The sequence below is a fragment of the Xenia sp. Carnegie-2017 genome, unplaced genomic scaffold, assembly GCF_021976095.1.
Source record: "Xenia sp. Carnegie-2017 unplaced genomic scaffold, XeniaSp_v1 HiC_scaffold_22, whole genome shotgun sequence".
Classification (NCBI taxonomy): domain Eukaryota; kingdom Metazoa; phylum Cnidaria; class Anthozoa; order Malacalcyonacea; family Xeniidae; genus Xenia; species Xenia sp. Carnegie-2017.
Window position 1 is genome coordinate 58344 of NW_025813485.1, and position 22765 is coordinate 81108.

The 22765-nt window shown below is 33.1% G+C and overlaps 4 protein-coding genes and 1 long non-coding RNA gene across 10 annotated transcripts; 1 reads left to right on the forward strand and 4 right to left on the reverse strand.

Moving 5' to 3' along the window:
* Positions 1-186: 186 nt before the first annotated feature.
* LOC124445590 (retinoic acid receptor RXR-alpha-B-like) lies at positions 187-5592 on the reverse strand. 2 transcript variants are annotated; one of them, XM_046996331.1, is made up of 5 exons: positions 5341-5592; positions 3047-3410; positions 1649-1834; positions 1025-1450; positions 187-909 (listed from the first exon to the last, which is right to left on the reverse strand). In XM_046996331.1, exons 2-5 carry the CDS (start codon positions 3402-3404, stop codon positions 671-673), a joined length of 1209 nt encoding a protein of 402 aa, XP_046852287.1. In that variant the 5' UTR covers positions 3405-3410; positions 5341-5592; the 3' UTR covers positions 187-670. The 2 variants fall into 2 exon arrangements, with proteins under 2 accessions (XP_046852287.1, XP_046852288.1); XM_046996332.1 differs by lacking the exon at positions 5341-5592 and adding an exon at positions 4114-4128.
* Positions 729-21905, forward strand: LOC124445589. Of its 4 annotated transcripts, none has more exons than XM_046996327.1 (3): positions 729-739; positions 10059-10064; positions 19462-21905. In XM_046996327.1, the coding sequence occupies exon 3, from the start codon at positions 19522-19524 to the stop codon at positions 21694-21696; it is 2175 nt and encodes a 724-aa protein (XP_046852283.1). In that variant the 5' UTR covers positions 729-739; positions 10059-10064; positions 19462-19521; the 3' UTR covers positions 21697-21905. The 4 variants fall into 4 exon arrangements, with proteins under 4 accessions (XP_046852283.1, XP_046852284.1, XP_046852285.1 ...); XM_046996328.1 differs by having other exon boundaries at positions 19466-21905; XM_046996329.1 differs by having other exon boundaries at positions 19479-21905.
* Positions 7934-11702, reverse strand: LOC124445593 (roundabout homolog 1-like). Its single transcript, XM_046996335.1, has 4 exons — positions 11301-11702; positions 9644-10616; positions 8346-8518; positions 7934-8143 (listed from the first exon to the last, which is right to left on the reverse strand). Exons 1-3 carry the CDS (start codon positions 11335-11337, stop codon positions 8380-8382), a joined length of 1149 nt encoding a protein of 382 aa, XP_046852291.1. The 5' UTR covers positions 11338-11702; the 3' UTR covers positions 7934-8143; positions 8346-8379.
* LOC124445788 (roundabout homolog 3-like) lies at positions 12368-15608 on the reverse strand. The gene is made up of 7 exons (XM_046996558.1): positions 15584-15608; positions 15196-15480; positions 14866-15126; positions 14192-14785; positions 13451-13786; positions 12953-13374; positions 12368-12749 (listed from the first exon to the last, which is right to left on the reverse strand). The coding sequence occupies exons 1-7, from the start codon at positions 15606-15608 to the stop codon at positions 12606-12608; spliced, it is 2067 nt and encodes a 688-aa protein (XP_046852514.1). The 3' UTR covers positions 12368-12605.
* Positions 15716-19237, reverse strand: LOC124445595. Of its 2 annotated transcripts, none has more exons than XR_006948200.1 (3): positions 18936-19237; positions 16141-16228; positions 15716-15904 (listed from the first exon to the last, which is right to left on the reverse strand). It is a non-coding gene; the product is annotated as an uncharacterized LOC124445595 (long non-coding RNA). The 2 variants fall into 2 exon arrangements; XR_006948199.1 differs by lacking the exon at positions 18936-19237 and adding an exon at positions 18590-18756.
* Positions 21906-22765: the final 860 nt, after the last annotated feature.

Consider the following 22765-nt stretch of genomic DNA (forward strand, 5'->3'; position numbering starts at 1 on the left):
GATGACGGTTCTACAACTACATCAGAATGTCATAAAACCATTATTTTCAACGTAAAGTTAAAGAATTATATAAATTTACCACATGTCAACACGCATCTTATAAACAGAAAATAAGAACAATTGAACAATGACATGCGTAGATATATTTCTTTCGTAAACTGAATGATATGGATTAAAACAAAAGTATTCAAAATTCATCGTTTTAATTGGTTAAAAAATTATTTATTGCAACAATACAATGCTAGAAATGATTTATTTTTAATGATAACAGGGTGAATAGCAACAGTTTAAAAACGATATCAGCAAATAATCAATCATCTGTAGGATTGCTTTGAAGTTACCCCAATTATAAACAAAATACCATTTAGGTATTTTTGTTAATGTGACATTAAGTTAGAAAAGAAAAATAACCAAACGACGCTGTAATATAAGTTCTGAACCTACTGGAACAACCTTATTAACAATCAGAGGGTGATTTTCTACCCCTATCGTGTTGAATACCTAAACGTTATGATACATGAAGTCCGATTTTTTCTTCGCTAAGTCGTGACATCACAGAACGTCACAGTGACATCACAGTAACGTCTCATCAAGTGTGCACAATCATACAAGATATAAACTTCACTGTATTAAAATGTGAAGTTTATTTATCTTTTCATTTTCGTGGTGGTTATTCTTTGAAAAGTTCCTTTACAAGAGGCGGCATATCTATTTTACCAAACATTTCAAACGCAGTGTAGTTTTCAAATGCTTTAGCACTGTAAGATTTCAACGTTGGTAAACATAATAACACCTTGGCAAGACGATTTGGTTTGTCACGATATTGACTTCTAACGTATTCCGAAAGAACTGACGATATTTGCGATTGAAGAAAGCCAACTTTTGCTTTGTTCACGACATCCGGAGAGTCTAAAAACAAAAGATGTTTTATTGAAAGGATACGAACGTCAGAAATAAAAAACAGATGATACCAACAACAGATAAACAATCAAGCGAAATAAAATGGTAGTTATTTTAATCTTACCCGAAGTAAGAAGAACAAGAGCACATAAACAAGCAAACTCTTTTCGATCAGGATGTAACATTCTCAATTTATCCGTAAATTCATCATGATCATCCAACATACTTTGGGTCCATCCCATCTTCTTCACTTCAGTATGATTCATGATTAGATTTTCACCAAAAATTGTAGTACCCTTTGGTAAAGTAAGAGATCGATATGACAATTTCAACAGTATTAATTCCATCCAAGAAGCACGAATCAAACAAACTTTATCGTTCCAAGACAAATCATTAAACCCTGGTACATTTTTTGTCCATCGTACAGCGTTCTTGAGATCTTCCAGACCAGAAGCAAGGAAGACATTTAAATTATAACTGCCATCGTTCTCATATATATGAGAACAGTCTGCAGCAGGAATTTCATCAGGAGGTATGGCAGTAAGTTGATCTAAAAATACCATTAATTTAAAAAAAGGTGTCTGTACTTTTGCACTTCTTCATTTCGTTTCTTCATTTCGTTTCCAATTGTATTAGATAATAAGCAACTTACTCATATCATCTCTATGATTGTCATACACAACTAAGAATAAAGTCTATTAGATTCAAGTCACTCGAAACATTTACATCATGCACATGAAATACTTACTCAATATTCCTATGACGTCAACGTCATCATTGAAAGATGGTGATGAATCACCAGATAATGAACTTGGACTAGGGGAACAAGTTACATCTTTACTAGGTCTTCTTTTCTTGCCATTTTTTTCTTTGCTGTCTTGTGTTTGTGATTTATGACGATGTCGTCCTCCAGGCATTCTATCTTCACGCACAGCTGTATTGAATAAATAATACATTAATGTGTTTTTATGAAGAGATAGAACATGCTTTTATAATTCATTCAACTTTAGCAATGCAAAACGTTTTTGAGATTCAGATATGTACAAAGGAAAAATAGAAAATGGCATGAAGTTTTATCAGTTATTAACTTGTTTATCCAGATAACACAAATACGTAGTTTGTTTAAATATCACAAAAGAATAAAAACTAAAATGTTTCTAACCGGTATTGTTGAAGACAGTAATTTTACAATGAAAGACTTCCAAACATTTCTCTAGCTCTACTTGCAATTAGAACTTGACCTGTTATCACTAACCATCACAAAATGCATGACCAAACAAAATCATAGTCAACAATTGACCTCCAAAAGTCATTAGAAAACGTGGACTGTTGAAAGATCTCTACTTGTTGTTGAAAGACCTCTAGTTGTCACTAAAGATATCAAGCGGTCTTTGAATACGTCTAGTTGTCATTAAAAGACTTCTACCTGTCACTGGAAAACGTCTACCTGTCATTGGAAAACGTCTACCTGTCATTATTGGAAGACGTATACCTGTCATTATTGGAAGATGCCTAACAGTCATTGGAAGACGTCTACCTGTCATTGGAAGACGTCTACCTGTCATTATTGGAATACGTCTAGTTGTCATTAAAAGACTTCTACCTGTCACTGGAAGACGTCTACCTGTCATTGGAAGACGTCTACTTGTCATTATTGGAAGACGTCTACCTGTCATTGGAAGACGTCTACCTGTCATTATTGGAATACGTCTAGTTGTCATTAAAAGAATTCTACCTGTCAGTGGAAGACGTCTACCTGTCATTGGAAGACGTCTACCTATCATTGGAAGACGTCTATCTGTCATTATTGAAAGACGCTTACCTGTCATTGAAAGACGTCTACCTGTCATTAAAAGACCTCTAGCTACCATTAAAAGACCTCTAGCTACCATTGGAAGACGTCTACCTGTCATTGGAAGACGCCTACCTGTCATTGAAAGACGTCTACCTGTCATTAAACGACCTCTAGCTACCATTAAAAGACCTCTAGCTACCATTGGAAGACATCAAGCTGTCATTGGAAGACGTCTACCTGTCATTTGATTTGAAGAGTCTACCTGTCGTCAGTAGACGTCGCCATGACAGTAAATACTGTCATTATATATTAGACTGCAATATTGAATTGGTAATGAGAAAGAAATTGTACCTTCTTTAAGCATACCAGTTGCCACACACTTTTCATAACGACAAGCTTGACATTTGTTGCGAGTGTATTGATTAATATCACATGATCTATTCTCTTTACAATTGTAAGCAAGTTGCTTCTGTACTGTTCTTTTAAAAAAGCCTTTACATCCTTCACAAGTAAACACTCCATAATGATAACCAGAAGCTCTGTCTGAACAAACTACGCAAGCAGGTCCAATATCGTTCTCACATGAAAATGACTGAAGGTTATATGTCTCCATAAATACATCATTTTGAACAATGTGTTGATTGCTGTTTTCCCCTTGACTAGTTAAAACAGATCTTGAATACGATTCAAATTTCCCATTTCTTTCCATATTTTACTATATAATTGTTAATAAATTTATGATAAAAAAGTCGAATTTAATAAAGGACTAGCGAAATCAACATTGCGATGGATCTGTATAAAAAAATCAAGTCAATAAGTTGAAAAAGCTGGATATTCAATAATTTACAGATGCATTTATTACCTAGAACTACATGTATCTCAGTAAAATACCCTAGTACAAAATTCATATCAGAATTTAAATGAAAATTTCGGCGAAAAGCTTTTTTTAATTTCTTGGTATGATTATTTGTTAAAAGTAGGTAGTTTGTGGAAAGAATCTTATCGTGGAAAGAATCCGTCATTTTGGGGGATCAACTCAATATTTTCATTGATATTCACGATGAAGTTAAAAGCTTCTACAGTCCGTTTCAAAAAAAATTACAAATTCTCGTTCTTGCATCGTTCAAACTTTATTATGCCTATAATCATTATGTCATCCGTGTTATGTGAAAAGTGAAGATCCTCAAAAGTCAAATATTTGAGGATATATTTGTCTTGATTATATAAGTCAAGAACAGATATAATTTATATGGATCGTAAATAGCAAGAATATGTCACATAGTTAAAATAATACAGTTGATTAATAAATAGAAAATAATGAAGATCACAGCATCAAATGAAACATTACACCAGTAAATGGGAAGTCTTGTGTTTTACAGAATACCATCGTCTTATGAAATATGAACATTTACTTTTACCTTGTTTGATATGAGTATGAACAAAGAACAAATATAAAGCAACGCCTGTTTGTGATTGATTGCAGACAGAACTATTTTGTCCTGAATTTTTATACCTTTGAATTAAACGATGACGCATGGTTTAAATTAATTGCATGAGAAATAGTCTCTGAATCGTAACACAGCAAGACTTTGTTTGACAAAACAACGTGTGCAATAATCAACCAATCGTTAAAAAGATTGGATTAAACATGAGAAAAGTTTATGAAGAAGTTCATTTGTTTTGTTTTGCAAAAATAACAATGATCATTGAAGCAGTACATGTCTATTGTGTATTATGTACAGCTGTTTTATGATATGTGCATGTTCATGTCTATTTACAGCTGCCTACGATTCATTTTGATGACAAGCTCAATGCAAAAGACAAATATTGTTAAAATCAATTTTCCAGGATATAATATTTTCAAAGTGCAAATTTGTAATAAAGTTAAGTAAATAAGGCAAAGTAAATTATGAAAAATCGTCATACATATAATTGGCTGTTTCAAAGAGCTTTGCGCTTTGCAATATTTAACATAACATTTACTCATCTTGTCTGTAAGATCAAAAAAAAGTTCGTCTGCTTCAACATCTTTCACTAGAAATTTGAGTATATCAATTTCCTAACAAGCTTTAGATAGATATTTAAAATTGAAAAAGCGGGAATCAACAACCGTTCAATATTTCGACCACAGCAATGAATATTTACATAAATCTTCGCTGATGTGCTCAAAAAATGCAAATCATAATAGCGAAATCCCAGATAATGGTGGAACAATGGCTGATTAATGACAAACTACAATATCACTAAGATAGAGAATAGAAATATACAACGAAAAGCAACACATTCAACGCAATTCTAGTTATTTGAGTAAAAATTAAATAAATCACATAAAGCTTCCACGGGTATCTTGGATTGATTGCAGCATTAAAAGAACAAATCTTGCGAAGAAGAGTTTGTCAATATTTACAGCATAGACAAAATCATTGATACACAATAAAGCCCTCCACGTTTTAATCAAAAGCGCAAAAGAAAAATCAAGCATATTAACATTATTTACTCAGTAAATATCGAACATTGTTGACATCTGCAGCGATGTACTATGGTGAGCCCGAACGAAGATATGATGGACGAATAAAGACCTCTAAAATACGGTCAAAATGCAGACCAACCACACAATTTTCAACATGAAATGAAAAAGAACATACCATTCAGCATAGTTTTTCCATAATCGTATGCCAAAAAGACTTCAGATTTGAAACAAAGTGAAGACACGACGCTTTTGCAACAACGCAAGTCGTTGCTTCAATGGTTCCCAGCAGGGGTCCCCCTAGTACTCAGGTAATTTCCGCTAAAACACGGAAGAAATTTAGAATAAAATTACATCGCTCAATCGACGATATTTACAGATAGAACTCAAGGATAGAAAGTTAGTTTGCAAGACACGTTCAATCTACAACAAAAATTTTAAAAATATGACGAGTTGTCACCGGAAGACAAAATAATTTAAAAAAATGCCCAAATGACGTCCCTGAAGGGGATTGAACAGCTGCACGTGTTACATGACGTCAACATAATAACAGCGGTAGACCAAAGCTTGAGTACACCTTCAGTGCTCTAATGAGTAACATAAGAGCTGTATTTATAAAAATACATGCGTTGTATTAATTTGTGAAATAGAAATAATAAATGTCATTCTTTATTAAAAGGAGGGAAGAATTCTAAAATATATATCTCTTGACATATCAAACATCCGACCTCCATTAAAAATCGGATATAGCATTCTTTTACATTTGATTACATTTCTGTTAGTAGAGTTCTCCCTCTGAAATAGTCAGAAAATTTCTACTCAACAGGCTCAAAAGCGCTGTTGTCATCAGTTGCCATAGTATATTGAGTATAAAACATGTTTAAAACGAGCAGCCATTTTGTGTTCTTACCAATCTTGGATCACCACAAAGAACACCAAAGCCTTCAACTAAGGTTACAGATTACTGTATATATAATACAACTAGAATATCTAAATGGTAGTTAGTGCTGCCTGTGTGAGTGTAAAGTGCATTAGTTTTACTTGCACGACAAGAGCCAATGGCTTACAATTTTGCAAAAATACACGAATTGTAATGTTGTTGACCCGAGACTAAAACTAATGAAAACTGAGTTATTTAATATCAGCACCACATGTACAAAACTCATTTCCCAATAGACGGTTGCAGAAATAATCATTTAAAGATGTAAGGTGTGGATATAACAATTGCTCAATCACTCTCATGTTATTTACAATTTCTTCGTTAATTGAAGAATGATATATTTGTTGTCGGCTAGTTATTACATAAGACAATGCACGAAACAAATGAGTTGCCATCAACCTGAATATATAATGTATTTTGGTAGGGAATGCGTCTTCCAGCATTCTACATTGTTGGGTTTTATACAAAGAAATCAAACGTAGATCAAAGAGCACTTGAAAATTTGAAAGTTTTTATTTACTGACAGGAAGACGAAAACAAAGCTGTTCAATATAGATGACATTTTTGAAAAAGCCAAATGTTCACACCTTCAGCAATATATATAACAGATGACACAACACAAGCTTACCATGCAGTTTTAAAAGTTCACCATAAACTCAAAGCAATTGATTTAGAAAAGGTATGTTAAACTTTTCAATCTTAAAATACGTATTGAAAAAAAGGGAAATGTACAACAGTAAAAATGATGCACGTTTAAGCCTGCTTTAGAACTGTAGACTACAAAAAAAACAGCACACAACAACCAAAGTATCAAAATGTGAGTCACGGCAGAAACCAAACACGTTTATTGCCGCATCGAAAGAAGGAATTAAATCACAGAATAAAGGCCGATGGATTTGTGTTAGAAAAGAGTGTATTGAATAAGTATGTTTAAATTTTCCATTGTTGTGAAAGTCGAATTGGAAGCTGATCACAAAATAATGTAGTGATAGAATATATAATATGTCGAATTTATTTCAAAGATTTTGTCAGATCATTTTAAACGTCTATTTTCGTACTGTTTTCTCATAGCCAGCCCACAAAGCTGTTCAAATCTATTTACATAAATCGATAGAATACAAAATTAAATAGATTTCTGCACCGCCTATGATTTTCCTGTAGTGAAGTTGTCATTTAAATTGATTTTTGAAACTAAAATATTATATGTAGTTTATTGAGGAAATTTTTTTTGGAAAACATAGAGAAGACGACAAAGTAAAAGAACTTTATTTAACTATTTCAGAAATAATATACACATAAATCTATACTTCAATAAAATACGCTATATTCTAGCTTGTCAACGATAAAAAAAACTATGAAAAAGTTTTTCTACAATAAACATTCGTCTAAGTGAGCTAATCTCTGCATTTCCCTATCACCAATGACATAAAGAATGAAAGATTATATCTGAAAGCGTAAATAAAAAAAAAAGGAATAAGACAGGATATGCGTGACACTTACGAAAAATTTTTTCACATGAGTTAGGTGATTTTTTGCTATATAAACAAATTAGCTACTTCATTTTTTTCTACACGATAGAACTGGAAAAGCATAGAAAGATTTGAATTTGTTAATAATGAAAGTGTTTGTTTTGTGCAGAAATTTAACATGAATACATAAACAACCTTTCACCCAAGTTATATAGAGATGATGAGACGCCAGCTTTTACGAAATGTTTCTTACTCAAAAACAAATGCCTACTTCCGATCTCATATTTTGATGGCACAATTAAACGATTTTTTTTATTAATTAGAATCTACTTACAATATCTTCATTATCTTCATCTGATAGTACCACGGCAGGACATGAACTGCTACGAACCGTACTTGCATTACTTGTGCTTGAGCTAAGACTATTACTTGGATAGTTACATGGGGGATAGTCAGGATCAACTTGAGGTAATGTTTTCACAACAGCATACTTTTTCTTCACGGGTTCCGACTTCCCCAGAGCGGAAGTGCGTGTCAATGCAGGTACATAACATGTATTCCCGTAATTTGACCTGCAGGTGAGAACCTGTAAGCTTTCACCTGGCGATAACTATCTTTACAAACGTTACATCAAGTTTTTCTAAGGCAGTAACTATGCTAACATGAAGAATGCCATTAAACATGCAGTTTTATGATGTATGTACTTCCAGAAAAATAATCAAACTCAATACATAAAATCAATGAAATGAAAGAACGGCAAAGAGAATTACTTACATATCCCTAACATTGCGTTGTTTTACAGCAACATTCATTTCACACCTATTCGATGGCTTCTCTGTAACAGAGGGAGCTTATGATCACGTGTCTCATTTCTCGAGCGACGTCCACGCGACGAATCCCGCATTAAATCCCCATCTTTGTGAGGTTTCTTACCAGAAAGCCTCATACTTAAATATAATAATTTTATTGTTATGATATTATGTTAAAATTAATTACTTTTAACGAAAGGGTTTGTCAGAGTCTAACGTATTCATCAATTGTAGTTAAAAAATGACGCGACTTTGACGACTTCTTAGACTTGTCAGATTTATTAACGGGAAATTTCTTTACTAAAGTTTAAATGTCATCGTGAGAGAAAAATAACATTCGTTCAAATAAAATTCAGATGCCCGAAGTATTTCCTTACTTGCACAGAAATGCCCGAAGTATTTCTATACTTCCGCAGAAATGCCGAAGTATTTCCTTACTTTTGCAGAAATGCCGAAGTATTTCCTTACTTCCGCAGAAATGCCCGACTATATCCTTACTAAAGTAAATGGTTTGAGCCCGGGAGTATCGTTACATGTTTGTAAATGTAGATCGTCCAGGTTGGTATAGTCCTGAGAAGGACTGTTTTTGTTGTTGTTGACTGACGTTTCGACAACCTTAGCGGTAGTCATCTTCAGAGTCAAATGTTTTGACTACCGCTAAGGTTGTCGAAACGTCAGTCAACAACAACAAAAACAGTCTTTCTCAGGACTATACCAACCTGGACGATCGACATTTACAAACATATTTCCTTACTTGCGCAGAAATGCCGAAGTATTTTTTTACTTGCGCAGAAATGCCCGAAGTATTTCCTTGCTTCCGCAGAAATGCCGAAGTATTTCCTTGCTTCCGCAGAAATGCAGAAGTATTTCCTTACTTGCGCAGAAATGCCCAAAGTATTTCCTTACTTGCGCAGAAATACCCGAAGTATTTCCTTACTTCCGCAGAAATGCCCGAGTATTTCCTTACTTCCGCAGAAATGCCTGAAGTATTTCCTTACTTGCGCAGAAATGCCCCAGTATTTCCTTACTTGCGCAGGTGCTCGACTATTTTCTTACTTTCGAGAAAGACCTGTATAGACGACCAATTTTTGTACGTAACAATTTTTATGTGCCACAAAATAGTTGACACTTCAGTTTTTTATCAAATGTATTTTTCATATAAAAACTGTCAAATTTCTCTCGTTTACACAAGCGAAATAAATGTTGTAATGTAAAAATTTTTACATATAAGTTACTCATGTATGAAGATTTTAATATACACACCTGTTGTTGCTTTCAGGATTGTACGTAGATAAACTTCCAGCAAATGGTTGAAAACTTATAGGATCGACAGCTTTATACATATTAAGATCGATATCAATATTAAATCCACCACATTCTGCAGCAGCTTTTACAGCGTTGGCAAAATCAGTATCAGTAAGAAATGAACCATCGCTACTTATACCACTTTTTCTGTCTGGACTTGAACAAGGTGAATCTTCTCCTGATCCACTTGTATTTGTCACCGAATCAGCCCATTGCATAATTATATCACTAGTTATTCCAGCTAAGTCAAATGGTAACTTATTTTCTGATTTTCCTTTCGATTTTCCACTTCTTACTGATTCAGCTTTCTCGACATCCGAAGTTACATCTCCAGATAACACTGAGCCAGAACGACGAGGACGAAACGAGGAAGCATGGGAACGACCATATGTTGTTTCACTACACATGGAAGTGCCTGTTGGTGAGGGAGGAGGAGATCGTGTAGCTACACTAGAAGGTGGAGGATGTGAAGGAGGAGGAGGTAACATATCTGCCCAGTTTACACTTGCTATCGTTAACTTTGGAGGAGGTTTAAGTCCTTTCCTTCGCCCAGCAATAGAGCTACAAGCATTTGAAACTTCGCTTCCTGGGCTACATGAAGATTGACGTTTGTCACAAAAGCGATCTTGTTTATATGCCACAAACCTATCATGCGTGTTCTGCGTTTCTTTAATTGCATCTCGATCTAAGTCATTTTCAGCGATAGCAGTTTCATAATCAGGTGGTGCATCACTGGGATAAGATAAATTGTTTGTTGGAGATTTTCCACGTTTTCTTTCTGACTGAACATTATCACGTTCACGAATTGCGTCAATATTCAAACATGACGGTCTAGGAGCTGGCGAGTACGGATTTCGTGATCTTTCATTCCTTTGAACAGTTGGATTATCATTCTTGGAATACTTAGGGATCGAACGATTACTGAAGTCAACTATAAAAGTATTTATTATTATCGTTTCTGTGTTGTTTTTTTTCTTCGAAACTTGTTAAAAATCTGTACTCCTATCTTCTAATCACCAGTCTCTCAACGCTTTCGTTCTCTAATCACCAGTCTCTCAACGCTTTCGTCCTCTAATCACCAGTCTCTCCCCACTCCCATTCTTAAATCACCAGTCTCTCAACGCTTTCGTTCTCTAATCACCAGTCTCTCACTGCTTTCGTTTTCTAACCACCAGTCTCTCACCACTCCCATTCTTAAATCACCAGTCTCTCAACGCTTTCGTTCTCTAATCACCAGTCTCTCACTGCTTTCGTTATCTAATCACCAGTCTCTCACCACTCCCATTCTAAATCACCAGTCTCTCAACGCTTTGTTCTCTAATCACCAGTCTCTCAACGCTTTCGTTCTCTAATCACCAGTCTCTCAACGCTTTCGTTCTCTAATCACCAGTCTCTCACCACACCCATTCTTAAATCACCAGTCTCTCAACGCTTTCGTTCTCTAATCACCAGTCTCTCAACGCTTTCGTTCTCTGATCACCAGTCTCTCACCACTCCCAATCTTAAATCACCAGTCTCTCAACGCTTTCGTTTTCTAATCACCAGTCTCTCACTGCTTTCGTTTTCTAATCACCAGTCTCTCACTGCCCTGATTATCTTATCACCAGTCCCTTACCGCTCTCATTTTCCCTGCTGTCTTGTGAACAATACATTCTTTCGTATTTGTTTGGTGCTACAGAAATGCCCGAGAAATCCAAATTATGACGAGTGGATTTGGGAGAGCCATCTACCAACAAAATAAAACACGTTAACACAAGGAAATGACAAAATATCTTCAACAAATGCTAACTACAAGTCTTGTATTTTCATTTCACAAAGAGAATAGACCCAGTAGCAAATACCCACTTAAATATGCTATAAAAATTTTAAACAACAAATGATAAGGCAAAGATTTAGTAAACAGAACGTGAGATAGTTGGGGTTTTTTTAATGAACCAAGATTCAAAATAAACATTATATCACACTGATGTCGCAACCTGGTGAAATAACAATTTTTCATCAAATGGGAAGGAGAACAATTCTTGAAAAAATAAAATGAACTTACTGTTAAAATTATATACGACACAAGTAGATGTCGCATTATCATCAACACATTCTGAAAAACTTTCTGTACGAAGGTGACAACTTTCAGACATTACATCACTTTCATTGTCTCTTCTCTCACTAAAACAAATACATTCAAATTGCAGCAGAGCCACGTTCTTCGTTAACCAACTGCCTGCATACTATCGGGGAGGCTGTAAAAACGCGGTGATGCAGAGTTAAAGAAACTCATAGCATTCATTCCCGTGTTTTATGCAGTCTTTTGAGCGGGCCAAATAACTTGCAATGAAAGTATAGTGAGTAATACTGTTATGTGATACAATAAGAATGCTGTTTTTTTTATATAGTAGATAAACCAAATTATACTGAATTCCCGTCCGATAACACATTTACAGATTCGAATGGCAGTATAAACGCCGGGAATTCTTCGAGGCGGGACTTTACATTGTGGATGTTTAACTTTATTACAATGCTTCACTGGGAAAGAAAAATGATCATATTATGATGTAGGTGATGTATTATCGAGATCCCAGTAAGGCTGGATATCGCTATTGTAAAAATACACTTCATTGAAACTATACATTTTAAAGTTACAAAGCATACCTTTCCGGTTTTCGGACTGAATTTGGATGATTCATATTTTGTAATTCATGGCAAGAAACATCTTTTTTGTTTGACGAACGTTTACACAAACAGCATAGCATAATAAGAACAAAAACCAAGAGAATACAACCACCAGCAATACCCAAAAACCAAGGTCGAATAACAAATTCTTTTATTTGTTGCCATGTTGATTTCTCACTGAGAGCAACTGGGCTCTGTAACAAAACACTCTTTGCATGAGAAAAGTATGTACGACCAAGTCTTGTGGTCACTCTCATAAACACGTTATATTTTCTCCAGGATGAAGATCACCAATTACGTGATAATAATGTTCTGGAAAAGCCGGGATCGTGATTACTCCAACAACGTTTCTTTTATGACGATCGTTTCCTTTGTCACTTGTCGAAGAATAGAAGATCTTAAGATAGAAATGAACATTAGTGTGTATGAAAAATGGACAGAAATGAACATAAGTATGTATGACCAATGGACAGAAATGAACATTAGTATGTATGAGCAATGTATAGAAATGAACATTGGTGTCAAAAATAGCATGCAAATAGTTCATAAATATTCAATACCACATTGTTCCATGTAATCATTTCAATTGAGAATACTTACGATGTATGTTTTCAGTGTATCATTTCCACTCATTTTCTTCCAAAGTCGTTTCCATGTCACCTTTATACTATCAGTATCATTTTGCATTATTCCCATTTGTAATGTCACTGGTTCAGATGATGTCCATTGTTCAATAGTTTCACTAACTGGACCTTCACCTGCTTTATTAAATACTTTAACATACACGCTATATTTAGTTGAATTTTGCAAATCTGAAATCATGTATCCACTAGAACGAACATTTTGGAGAGTTTCATTTTGAAAAGGCAGACTTTCAGCTTGCCAATAAATATAAAATCCATCAATTTTAACATTTTCTTTTATTGGAGCCCATCTCACATAAAGTTGTCCAGCAATGCCCGAGGTAACGTTGATTTTTAAGATGGGAAGTGGAATTTCTTCAGGAATTTCTTCTATTGGATCTATAATTTTGACATCAAGAAAATTACATCCAGAAAGGATAAAGAATTTAAAAAACTAAATTAAGGATGTACATACTGGTTGGTAACGATGATAAAGTCTTTATCTCATACGAAAGTAAACTCGGCTCTCCATAACCTTTTCCATTAAATCCTCGAACAAAAAACATATATCGTGTCTTTGGTAATAAATTTGTCACAACATACTCCTGAGTATTTGGTGAAATGTTATCTGCAACTATAACTTCGTCGTTTTTTATATCAATATTAACATAGCCGACAGCATAAACCATCACTGGATCTTTGCTTTCTTTCCATGTTATACGTGCTGAATTATCATTAAATTCAACAACTGTCACATTGTTTGGTTTTCTAGGTGAACCAATTTTCACAGATTCACGTAAATGTAATTTTCCTAAAAATTGAGAAAAATTTATAACCATACGTATAATATAGTTACCAACATTATAAAAAATACAATCGTGACCATCATTACTACCATTTCTACCATCATTACTACCATTTTTACCATCATTACTACTATTTTTACCATCATTACTACCATTTTTACCATCATTACTACTATTATTACCATCATTACTACCATTTTACCATCATTACTACAATTATTACCATCATTACTAACAATATTACCATCATTACTACCATTATTACCATCATTACTAACAATAGCACCACAAGTTACGTACTTAGCTATAAGTAACGAGAACAAGTACTACAACAAACTGTTAATAAAATTAGAAAATAAACTATAGAGATGATGGTAAGTATTTTCAAAGGTTTACGAAACAAAACTTACGTGTTACTTGAAGTGTCATATATTTGGACACAGTTGAGATTGTATTACTAGCCACACAACGAAAAATTCCACCATTTCTTTTCCTGACTTTCGTGATGGTAAGAATATGGCGATATATTTTACTTAACATTTCCTCTCTCAACATCACATCAGCATCATTGATAAAATCATATTTTCCATCTTTCTCCCATTTAACAGCTGGTTTAGGATTTCCACGCACATCACAAACAATGTTTACATCTTCATTGATATCAGCAATAACATGACGGTTTGGAGTCTTAATAAATGCTGGAAATTCGCTCTTCCTGTGCACATAAACACTGACCAAACGTGAGTTACTGCCTATTTTGTTACTTGCTCTACAAGAGTAATTTCCAGCATCAGAAAGACTCAACGGTTTGAAACTAAGTTGTATTGATCCATTGACTAGTTTTGCTTGTTTGTTATCATAAATAATATCTGGAACAAATTCAGTTTTACCCTTATACCAAAGAACAGTGGGGTAAGGTTCAGATCTTGCCAAACATTTTAATGTAAAGTTTGAACCTTCAACAGCATTAACATTGGATGATATGAATTTAAATTCAGGAACATCTATGAAATATAAAATAAAGTATTTTTCAATATTATTAAAAGAAAAAACAGAAACTAATGGAATAAAATTACATACTTACATTGTAAAATAAGTTGAACATTTGCTGATACATTTCTTACTTTATTAAAGGCAATGCATTGATAACTTCCAGCATCATTTGATTTTAATTTGGTCAATTTTAAAGTGCCGTTAAAACTAGGCAATATTGTGCTGTTTCCAAGTTTTTTCCAAATAATTTTTGGTTTTGGTATACCACTTGCAACACATGTTAACGTAGTTTGACTTTGTAATCGAATGTTAATAGTCTTTTCTTTAGATATTGACAAAATTGTAGGAGGAACTAAAAAAAAGTAACATCAATCCAGTATGGTAACAGATTTTCAAATACGTTGCTGAAAAAAAAACAAACCTGTTGTCCTGACAACAGCAATTTTACTGAGTCGTCTACCAGCAACATTAACTGCTTCACATTGATAATTTCCCTCATCTTCCTTTTTCACATTTTTTATAGTAAGAATTTGTTTGTTATTTTTGAATGAAACACGTCCATTAACATTAAATAATTCTTGATTATTTTTTAACCAACCAATTTTTGGTTTAGGTTTTGAGCGAGGTGAACGACATGATAAAACCAGCCGTCCGCCAAGAGCCACAACCTGACTTTGTGGTTCTTCTCTAAAATCTTTACGAATATCTATGATAGGGAAATGTACAAAAAATGAGAATATTTCAGTTTCTGACTTGTCTTAATTGTTTACATTGCTAAAATAGACAATAAGTAATGTAAATGAAGAGACTGTCTTCTTTGCAAAGTTTGTTCATACTTACATCCTATGGTAAGATTCACAATTCTACTTTTGATATTTGACCATTATTATCCGTCACAGTACAATAATATCTTCCAGTATCTGAATATCCTTTCCGCTTTCTATGTATCACCCGTTTAATGTACAAATGACCATTACGTAAAATACGTTTTCTGGCAAAACTCTCAACACGTTTACCATTATGGTACCATTTATACTTGAGTGGTTCTATCCCAGTGGCTTCACACATCAGTTCTGCCATACCATTTTTAATAACAAATGTATGTGAAGGTTGGCGAGTAAAAACAGGACCTATAAACATATACCACAATTATCATATATTATCATTACTTGTATTTTAACAATCTTTAATATCAATCTTAAAATCACAGGCGCATGATTTTGAAAATATAACAAGGATGACACCTATAAAAAGAATAGATGTTAAACACGTCAACTGATATTCAGTGAAATTTTTCCTGAATTTTTTTATCACAATATATCAAACAGAAGAATTTATCATAAATGAACATTAAATAGTTTAGTACCTTTTGCTGTATAAAGTAAGACTGTCCAACTTAACATCAACACAATATAAAGCAACATCCTCTGCACAAGTACCATAGTCATAATTATCTAAAAAACAAATACATGTTTTTAAATATGTTCAATCTGCTTCAATAAACAAGCATAACAGTTTTTACAACAGCTTCATTTATGTATGCGTAATGTGTATAATATACTTAATAAGACTGTCATGATGTCACAACCATTGCATCATCATCTAAAACCAACAAAATTAATTATCTAGTACTCAGAACACACAAATATTTGTCACAGCATTAGCACTAAAACCCATGGTTTGTATAAACCACCAATCCCAGAACATAAATACATTGTTAGATGTCGAGTAATCTCAAGGATTGTACTGAGCACTCTTTTTATTCACAGTTAACAATTTATGAAAGAAGAAATTATATACAAATATGATATTGTTTGAAGTAAATAAAATGCTCAATACAAGTGTAGAGCATATATTTATAATAAAATTAAATCACAAGTCTTAAAATGCTGCTACTTGGAGTTTCATATCTTTGGATATAAACGACAAATGCTTGAATACAATATAAGAACAAAGTAGAACACTCAATTCACAGGCCCTTAGAAGTATTTCTGGAGTAATCATGAAACTGTTGGTTAGTACAAAAATAAAGCACTGGTAGTGGAAGATTTATAATTGTGGGGGGTATAATCACAATTAATTTCATGAGAAACTAATCAAAACAAAGAACAACATGAATCAATGAATCTAACCCCCAAAAACTCCATCATTTATAAATATTCAGTCACACTAGAATGAAGTCATTCAACTGTTTCTTTTTAACACATAATAAGCTTTTAACAAAAATGTTTTTCAATTTCCAAGTAAAGATATCTTAAATGAGATGTCAATAAAAACATCAAAAAAGCATTCTCAGTCAAGTACTAAAGATAATTTTTTAAAATACATACTGTTTATCTTTATCATCAAACATGATTAAAAAACTAATTGTTCAATATTTTTGAACATAAGAAAGTCCACTATGTTTTAATTCCACAATGAAAATGTTAATGAAAATGTTAATAAAAATATACTTGACCACACAACAAGATGTTAGTTTCAGTTATTTCTTGACAATAACAGTGACCAGAATAAATACTTTAACTCTTCATAAATTTACATAATCCTCTTAGTTTTTTGAAATTTGATATTGAGCGAATAAAAAAATAAACATTACACACAATTAAAATACATGAAAGAAACAAAAGTTATAAATGGTTAACCTTTGCAATAACATGAACATAACCTCTATGGATACACCATAAAAGTAAGAAAGAGAAGAAAGAACAAAATTCAACAAAAACAAAACATAGGAACAAACAAAGTCTACATAAGTAAATTGTGTGCATATGAAGAAGAGTTTGAATCACTAAGGTCATTGGAGATATGACACGTAACTTAATACTATAAAAATACAAAAGATTAGTAAGAGGGATTTCCTGGTGAAATTGAATATTTACCTAAAACTACGGTAAAATACATTATAAAATCTTCAGATGTTTGTTATGTAAAAAGCTAATCATTGTTCTGTCGCACTCTTCACAGCAGCCAGTAAATGTTTTATTTAAACTTTTTAGTTTAATGCTGCAAACACACCGTTAAAAACAAGAGTCATGCAATAATTTATCGGTTCTGTTTTCTTAAGAATACTGATATTTTCATTCCATTTGTCATTAGAAACAAACACACGAACACACGAACAGAATTTTCAATGAATTTGGACATGTTATATAAAGAGCGAAAGCAAGATTATACTTGCAGTCTAAAATATTTCTGATATAATTCCTTTTTATCTAAATAGCAAATATAGATAAAATCAATTTTATAATTTTGATATGTTGGCCAAAAAATTCATTTCTTTACATATAAAGTTACAAACATAAAAAAGACGCCATAAATCGACAGTAATATGACATGAAATTGAAAAGCTATCTCAAAATAATATTTCAATCTTTTAACAAAGCAACAGCAATTTCTACATATGTACAGGCGTGAATGTTTAGTTTTCGTTTCGCTAATATATTTCACACGAGACACTAAAAACAGCGTACTAAACGCGCCGTTATTATTGTAAATACAAAGCATGGAGATTTTTTTTTACACTTCTCGAGGCAATTGGTGTCTCAAAGTTAAGAAATGAACCTCTTCAAACGATTAATTTCTTTTGCCACGTTTAAAGGAAACTATTATAGAGTGCACCAAAACCACAATCTCAACTCCTCAAGTAAAACGTTAAAGACTTCTTTCACAGATTTTATAAATTGTGCTTCTGCTGTACACATAATACTGTTCATTTAACTAAGCATGACAAATATACATTTCCCATATTCCCAGGTATTTTTAGGTTTATGAAATACGCAGAGAGGCACCATTATGGACAACAAATAGAAACTTACCAATACAACGCTTTACGAATTGCTCTCGAGTTCACTTTCACAACAACCATATTACATCATAGTCTTTCGTGATTGATTTTAAGATGACATTGCGAGCACATTTGATTCCAAATTTCAAAAGGACAATGCAATAAGTTGGTTATATATTGTCACTAAGGATATTGAACATTCATTGTTCCTCAACAATTAAAATGTAACCAATCAGGACAGGGGCATATTTAAATTATTAACTCTCCTTTTCCGCTTAAGTAATTTGATCACAGAGATGACAGAAATCACAATTTATCGTTTGCTATTGAAAACACTTATAAATATTATTTTGTAAATTGAAACTATTATTTAATACCTAGTTGATGATTTCCTCTATCATCGACAAAAAAATGAATCGTGAGTAAGTTTGCCGTTTTGCCACAAGAGAACGCAGTTTTACAACTCCTTTGTCAAAAGGAAGATTTTGAAGAAATTACAATGTTTTAAGGCCCACACTTGTACGCTTGCGAACTAAATAATCCTACATAGATAATGAACGACATTTATGGATAATCTCCAGCAATTATTTGTTGTTTTGTTGACATACGTAAAATTTGGACATGACTGCATGACATGACGATCCATATCAGCTTTGAGGGGTGTGTACACTGAATGGAATGCACTTGTCCTGTGTCCACTGGAATGACTGCTTGTGAGGGGGGAAGTATTTACATAAATGTGATGTGCAGAAGACATAACGATGCAAAATACAAATGACGTAACGTGACGCAACGTCATCCATATTGCGGTTGAACATTATATTGGTGCGGTTGGTCATCAAAGTGAAGTTTCAAGTGCGTTGTTAAACCATATTTTGATATTTTCCTGTTTTAAATGTTCTCATATGATTTAATCATTCATGGTGAATTGTGATGATACTTTTGACATAAATGTAAACAGTTATGGTTGCAGATTGGGTTAAGAATTGCGATGTGGAAAAAATAATCAATGAAATTTTACCTGCATTGAAAAAAGATATTAATGCTTTTCAAGCTGGGAATCTTCCTTCCAATCTTTGTATTACAATTCCTAAACCTTATCGTCCTTATGGCAAGGTTCAGGGATTGATTGCAGGTTTAGTATTTGGTGGTAATGTGCATGAACAAATAGAAGAACTCCGTTGCAAGCTAGAAAGAAAGAGGGCAAAAATTAAAGAGAAGGAAAAAGAAAAAAGCAAATTAGACAATAAAATTACAACAGTAGATTACGAAGATGAGAACTGTACTATTTACAGTAATGAAGATTTAATGAGTCGTTTGCAAGCAAAATGGAGCTGCTCTCTTGAACATTTGATGACAAAAATGCGTAATGCTGTTGCAAATGCCCAGGCTGAACATAAACATAAATTAAAGAAAGCATCTAATCCTACAAAAGCCATAGAACAACCAGAAGCTTTGCCAATTTCTAAATACCCATCTGCAGAAGATTTCAAAGATATAATCAACTTTCTCAAACATCATAATTTATCCAACAAGACTTGTGAGAATGGTACATTGAACAGCAATGGTCGACTTGATTTGTGTAAACAGGGTATTACAAATGCTTTTTATGAAACATCTGATGCAGTTGTGAAAGATGGAGAACAATTATCTCAAGATGTTCATTTCAAATATGGTACAATGAACAGCGATGGTCGACTTGATTTGTGTAAACAAGGTTTCACAAATGCTTTTTATGAAACATCTGATGCAGTTGTGAAAGATGGAGAACAATTATCTCAAGATGTTCATTTCAAATATGGTACAATGAACAGCGATGGTCAACTTGATTTTTGTAAACAAGGTTTCACAAATGCTTTTTATGAAACATCTGATGCAGTTGTTGCAGACTTAAGGGGACAGACGTCCATCTGTAAAGTGAGTCAACACTTGGATGATGTGTCTATCACTCAAAAACCTTTTGTTAAGCATTTTTTGATTGGAAATAATAGGATTGGTGAGGATGGAGACCATGTTGGTGAAGGCAAGAAGAGAGTTATTGAGTTATCGCGCTTAATACAACTTCGACCTGACATTGTTACATGGTATTTGGCTGGAAATTCACTGGATCATCTTCTCATTAGATATGTTGCAGAAGCTCTACAGAAAACTGATGCAAAATATATTTGGTTAAAGATGAATCCTGTTAAAACTGGTTCATACTACCTTGGTAAAATGTTGATGAGAACACCAAGTATATTACTTCTTGATCTCTTTAATTGTGGCTTATGTAATGATGGAATACGAGAGTTTGTTAGAGGTCTCAGTGAAGTAGGCCAGCAAAGTCCATCTTTAGTTTGTAATCTTCAACATCTCTATCTTTCAATTAATGCCATCAGTTCAACAGAATGGTTTGAACCAATGTTGATGTATTTATCTCAACTACATTCCTTGTTTATTGGAATGAATTCATTTGGAGATGAGGGATTTGAAATACTATCAAATGTTATAATAAACAAGTCAAGTTGTTGCAAAACCCTCCAGCGTCTTACAATCGATTCGTTGGCTCTCAGTGATGTATCTCTTCCTTTCGTTGCAAATATTGCCAATGCTTGTTCCAAACTTGTCTGTCTTGAGCTTGGATCTTATAAATCTACTAATTATTTTGATCTAATACACAATCAGTTTGATGTAAAGCAAGCCTCTTCTCAATCAGCTTTGGTGGCAATTGCTCAATCCCTTGTCTATAATGCTAAAAATAGGGCTGTTGAAAGTGGTGATTCAGAGTTATTTCATCTGCATTATTTAGGTCTTCAACATGCATTGATTGTTGAACTAAATCCAGCCAACAGAACATTAAAAATGTTAGAAGTGAAGAATATCATTGATGACTTCGTTTACAACAAATTACATAAAGAAACTGGAGTTAATGTGAATGGAATAACGAACTTGTACATTAGCAAAGATAGTCAATCGTGCAAATTTATCAGTGATTTAAGAGAAAAAAGAGGACACAAAAACTTATTTAGTATAAAAGTTGCAGGTGGTATATTCTATTGTCAAGGAGTCACTCAAGAAGTTCTTCGAACCTCTATAAGAAATCCATGGCCAGCTCTTGATCATATCAAATCCATTTATAGAAATATAATGAAATCTTGATGAAAACAAAAAAGCTTGGTATATGTTTCATCATAAGTTTTTTGCTTGTATTATTTGCATTATGTGATGAACTGTCCATTGTTGTCGTTTGAATGTAAAAAACTGAATTGTTTTTGTATAATATTTCAAAGTAAAGCTTTTACACATTCTATGCCTAATAAATAACAATTATTGAAAATCAGGTGAAATTATATGTGCTACTTTCTAAAGAGTGTTTTTTTTTGTTGTCCACCCTTAGCAAGTTTAGTTGTCAATTAAAATTTTCATGTTTAGCTAGACGTTATAGAAACAACAAAGATTGTAAGATTTGTATTGTTAACAGATAATCTTCAAGGTGTAGACGATAACAGTAGATCCTCCATGTAAATTTATTATTATAAGTCGTACTCATCGTTCTTTGAGAAATGTTATCAAAATAAAGTCTTACTGTTCAACAATTGTAATATTGTAATAGTAATATTGACAGTATTGGTAAACAATAATTTTAATCACACAATTGTAAAATAAAAAATAAAATTTAAACACCAGGAATAAAATGCTATTGGTTTACTGCAAAATTATCTATCAAATTTTACAATCATACTAAAGAAACGGGTGTTTTATACTTTCTAGCAAAATGCAATCGTTTTAATGCACGCATCCCGCAATTCTTCTAGTTCTACATCTACTGTCGGTCAAAACACAGTTAACGAAAAAGTTTTTCAGTTCTTTGCTGGCAACCCATTAGATTTCATGGAAGCTTTGAAACGAGCACAAACAGAAAATTGCTACCCTTATAAATTACCAGATTTTTGAGTCTTCCAACTACCACAAAGACGGAATTGCTTGATTATTTTTAGCAATAACATGTTTTCTGTGAGGTCTTATTTCTAAAGATTAAGTGCAGATTAAAATAAATCAGTTTTTAATCCGATCACGTTCATCAATTGATGTTTTTATGTCAATTATGTAAACATGTATTTTTTCATAAGGGTTCACTTTTTTTATCAATATACTTTCTGTATAAATGGGAAAAAGTGGATACATGATTGGTTTGCACATTTCAGTTGATCCTTCGCTTTCTGCTTGA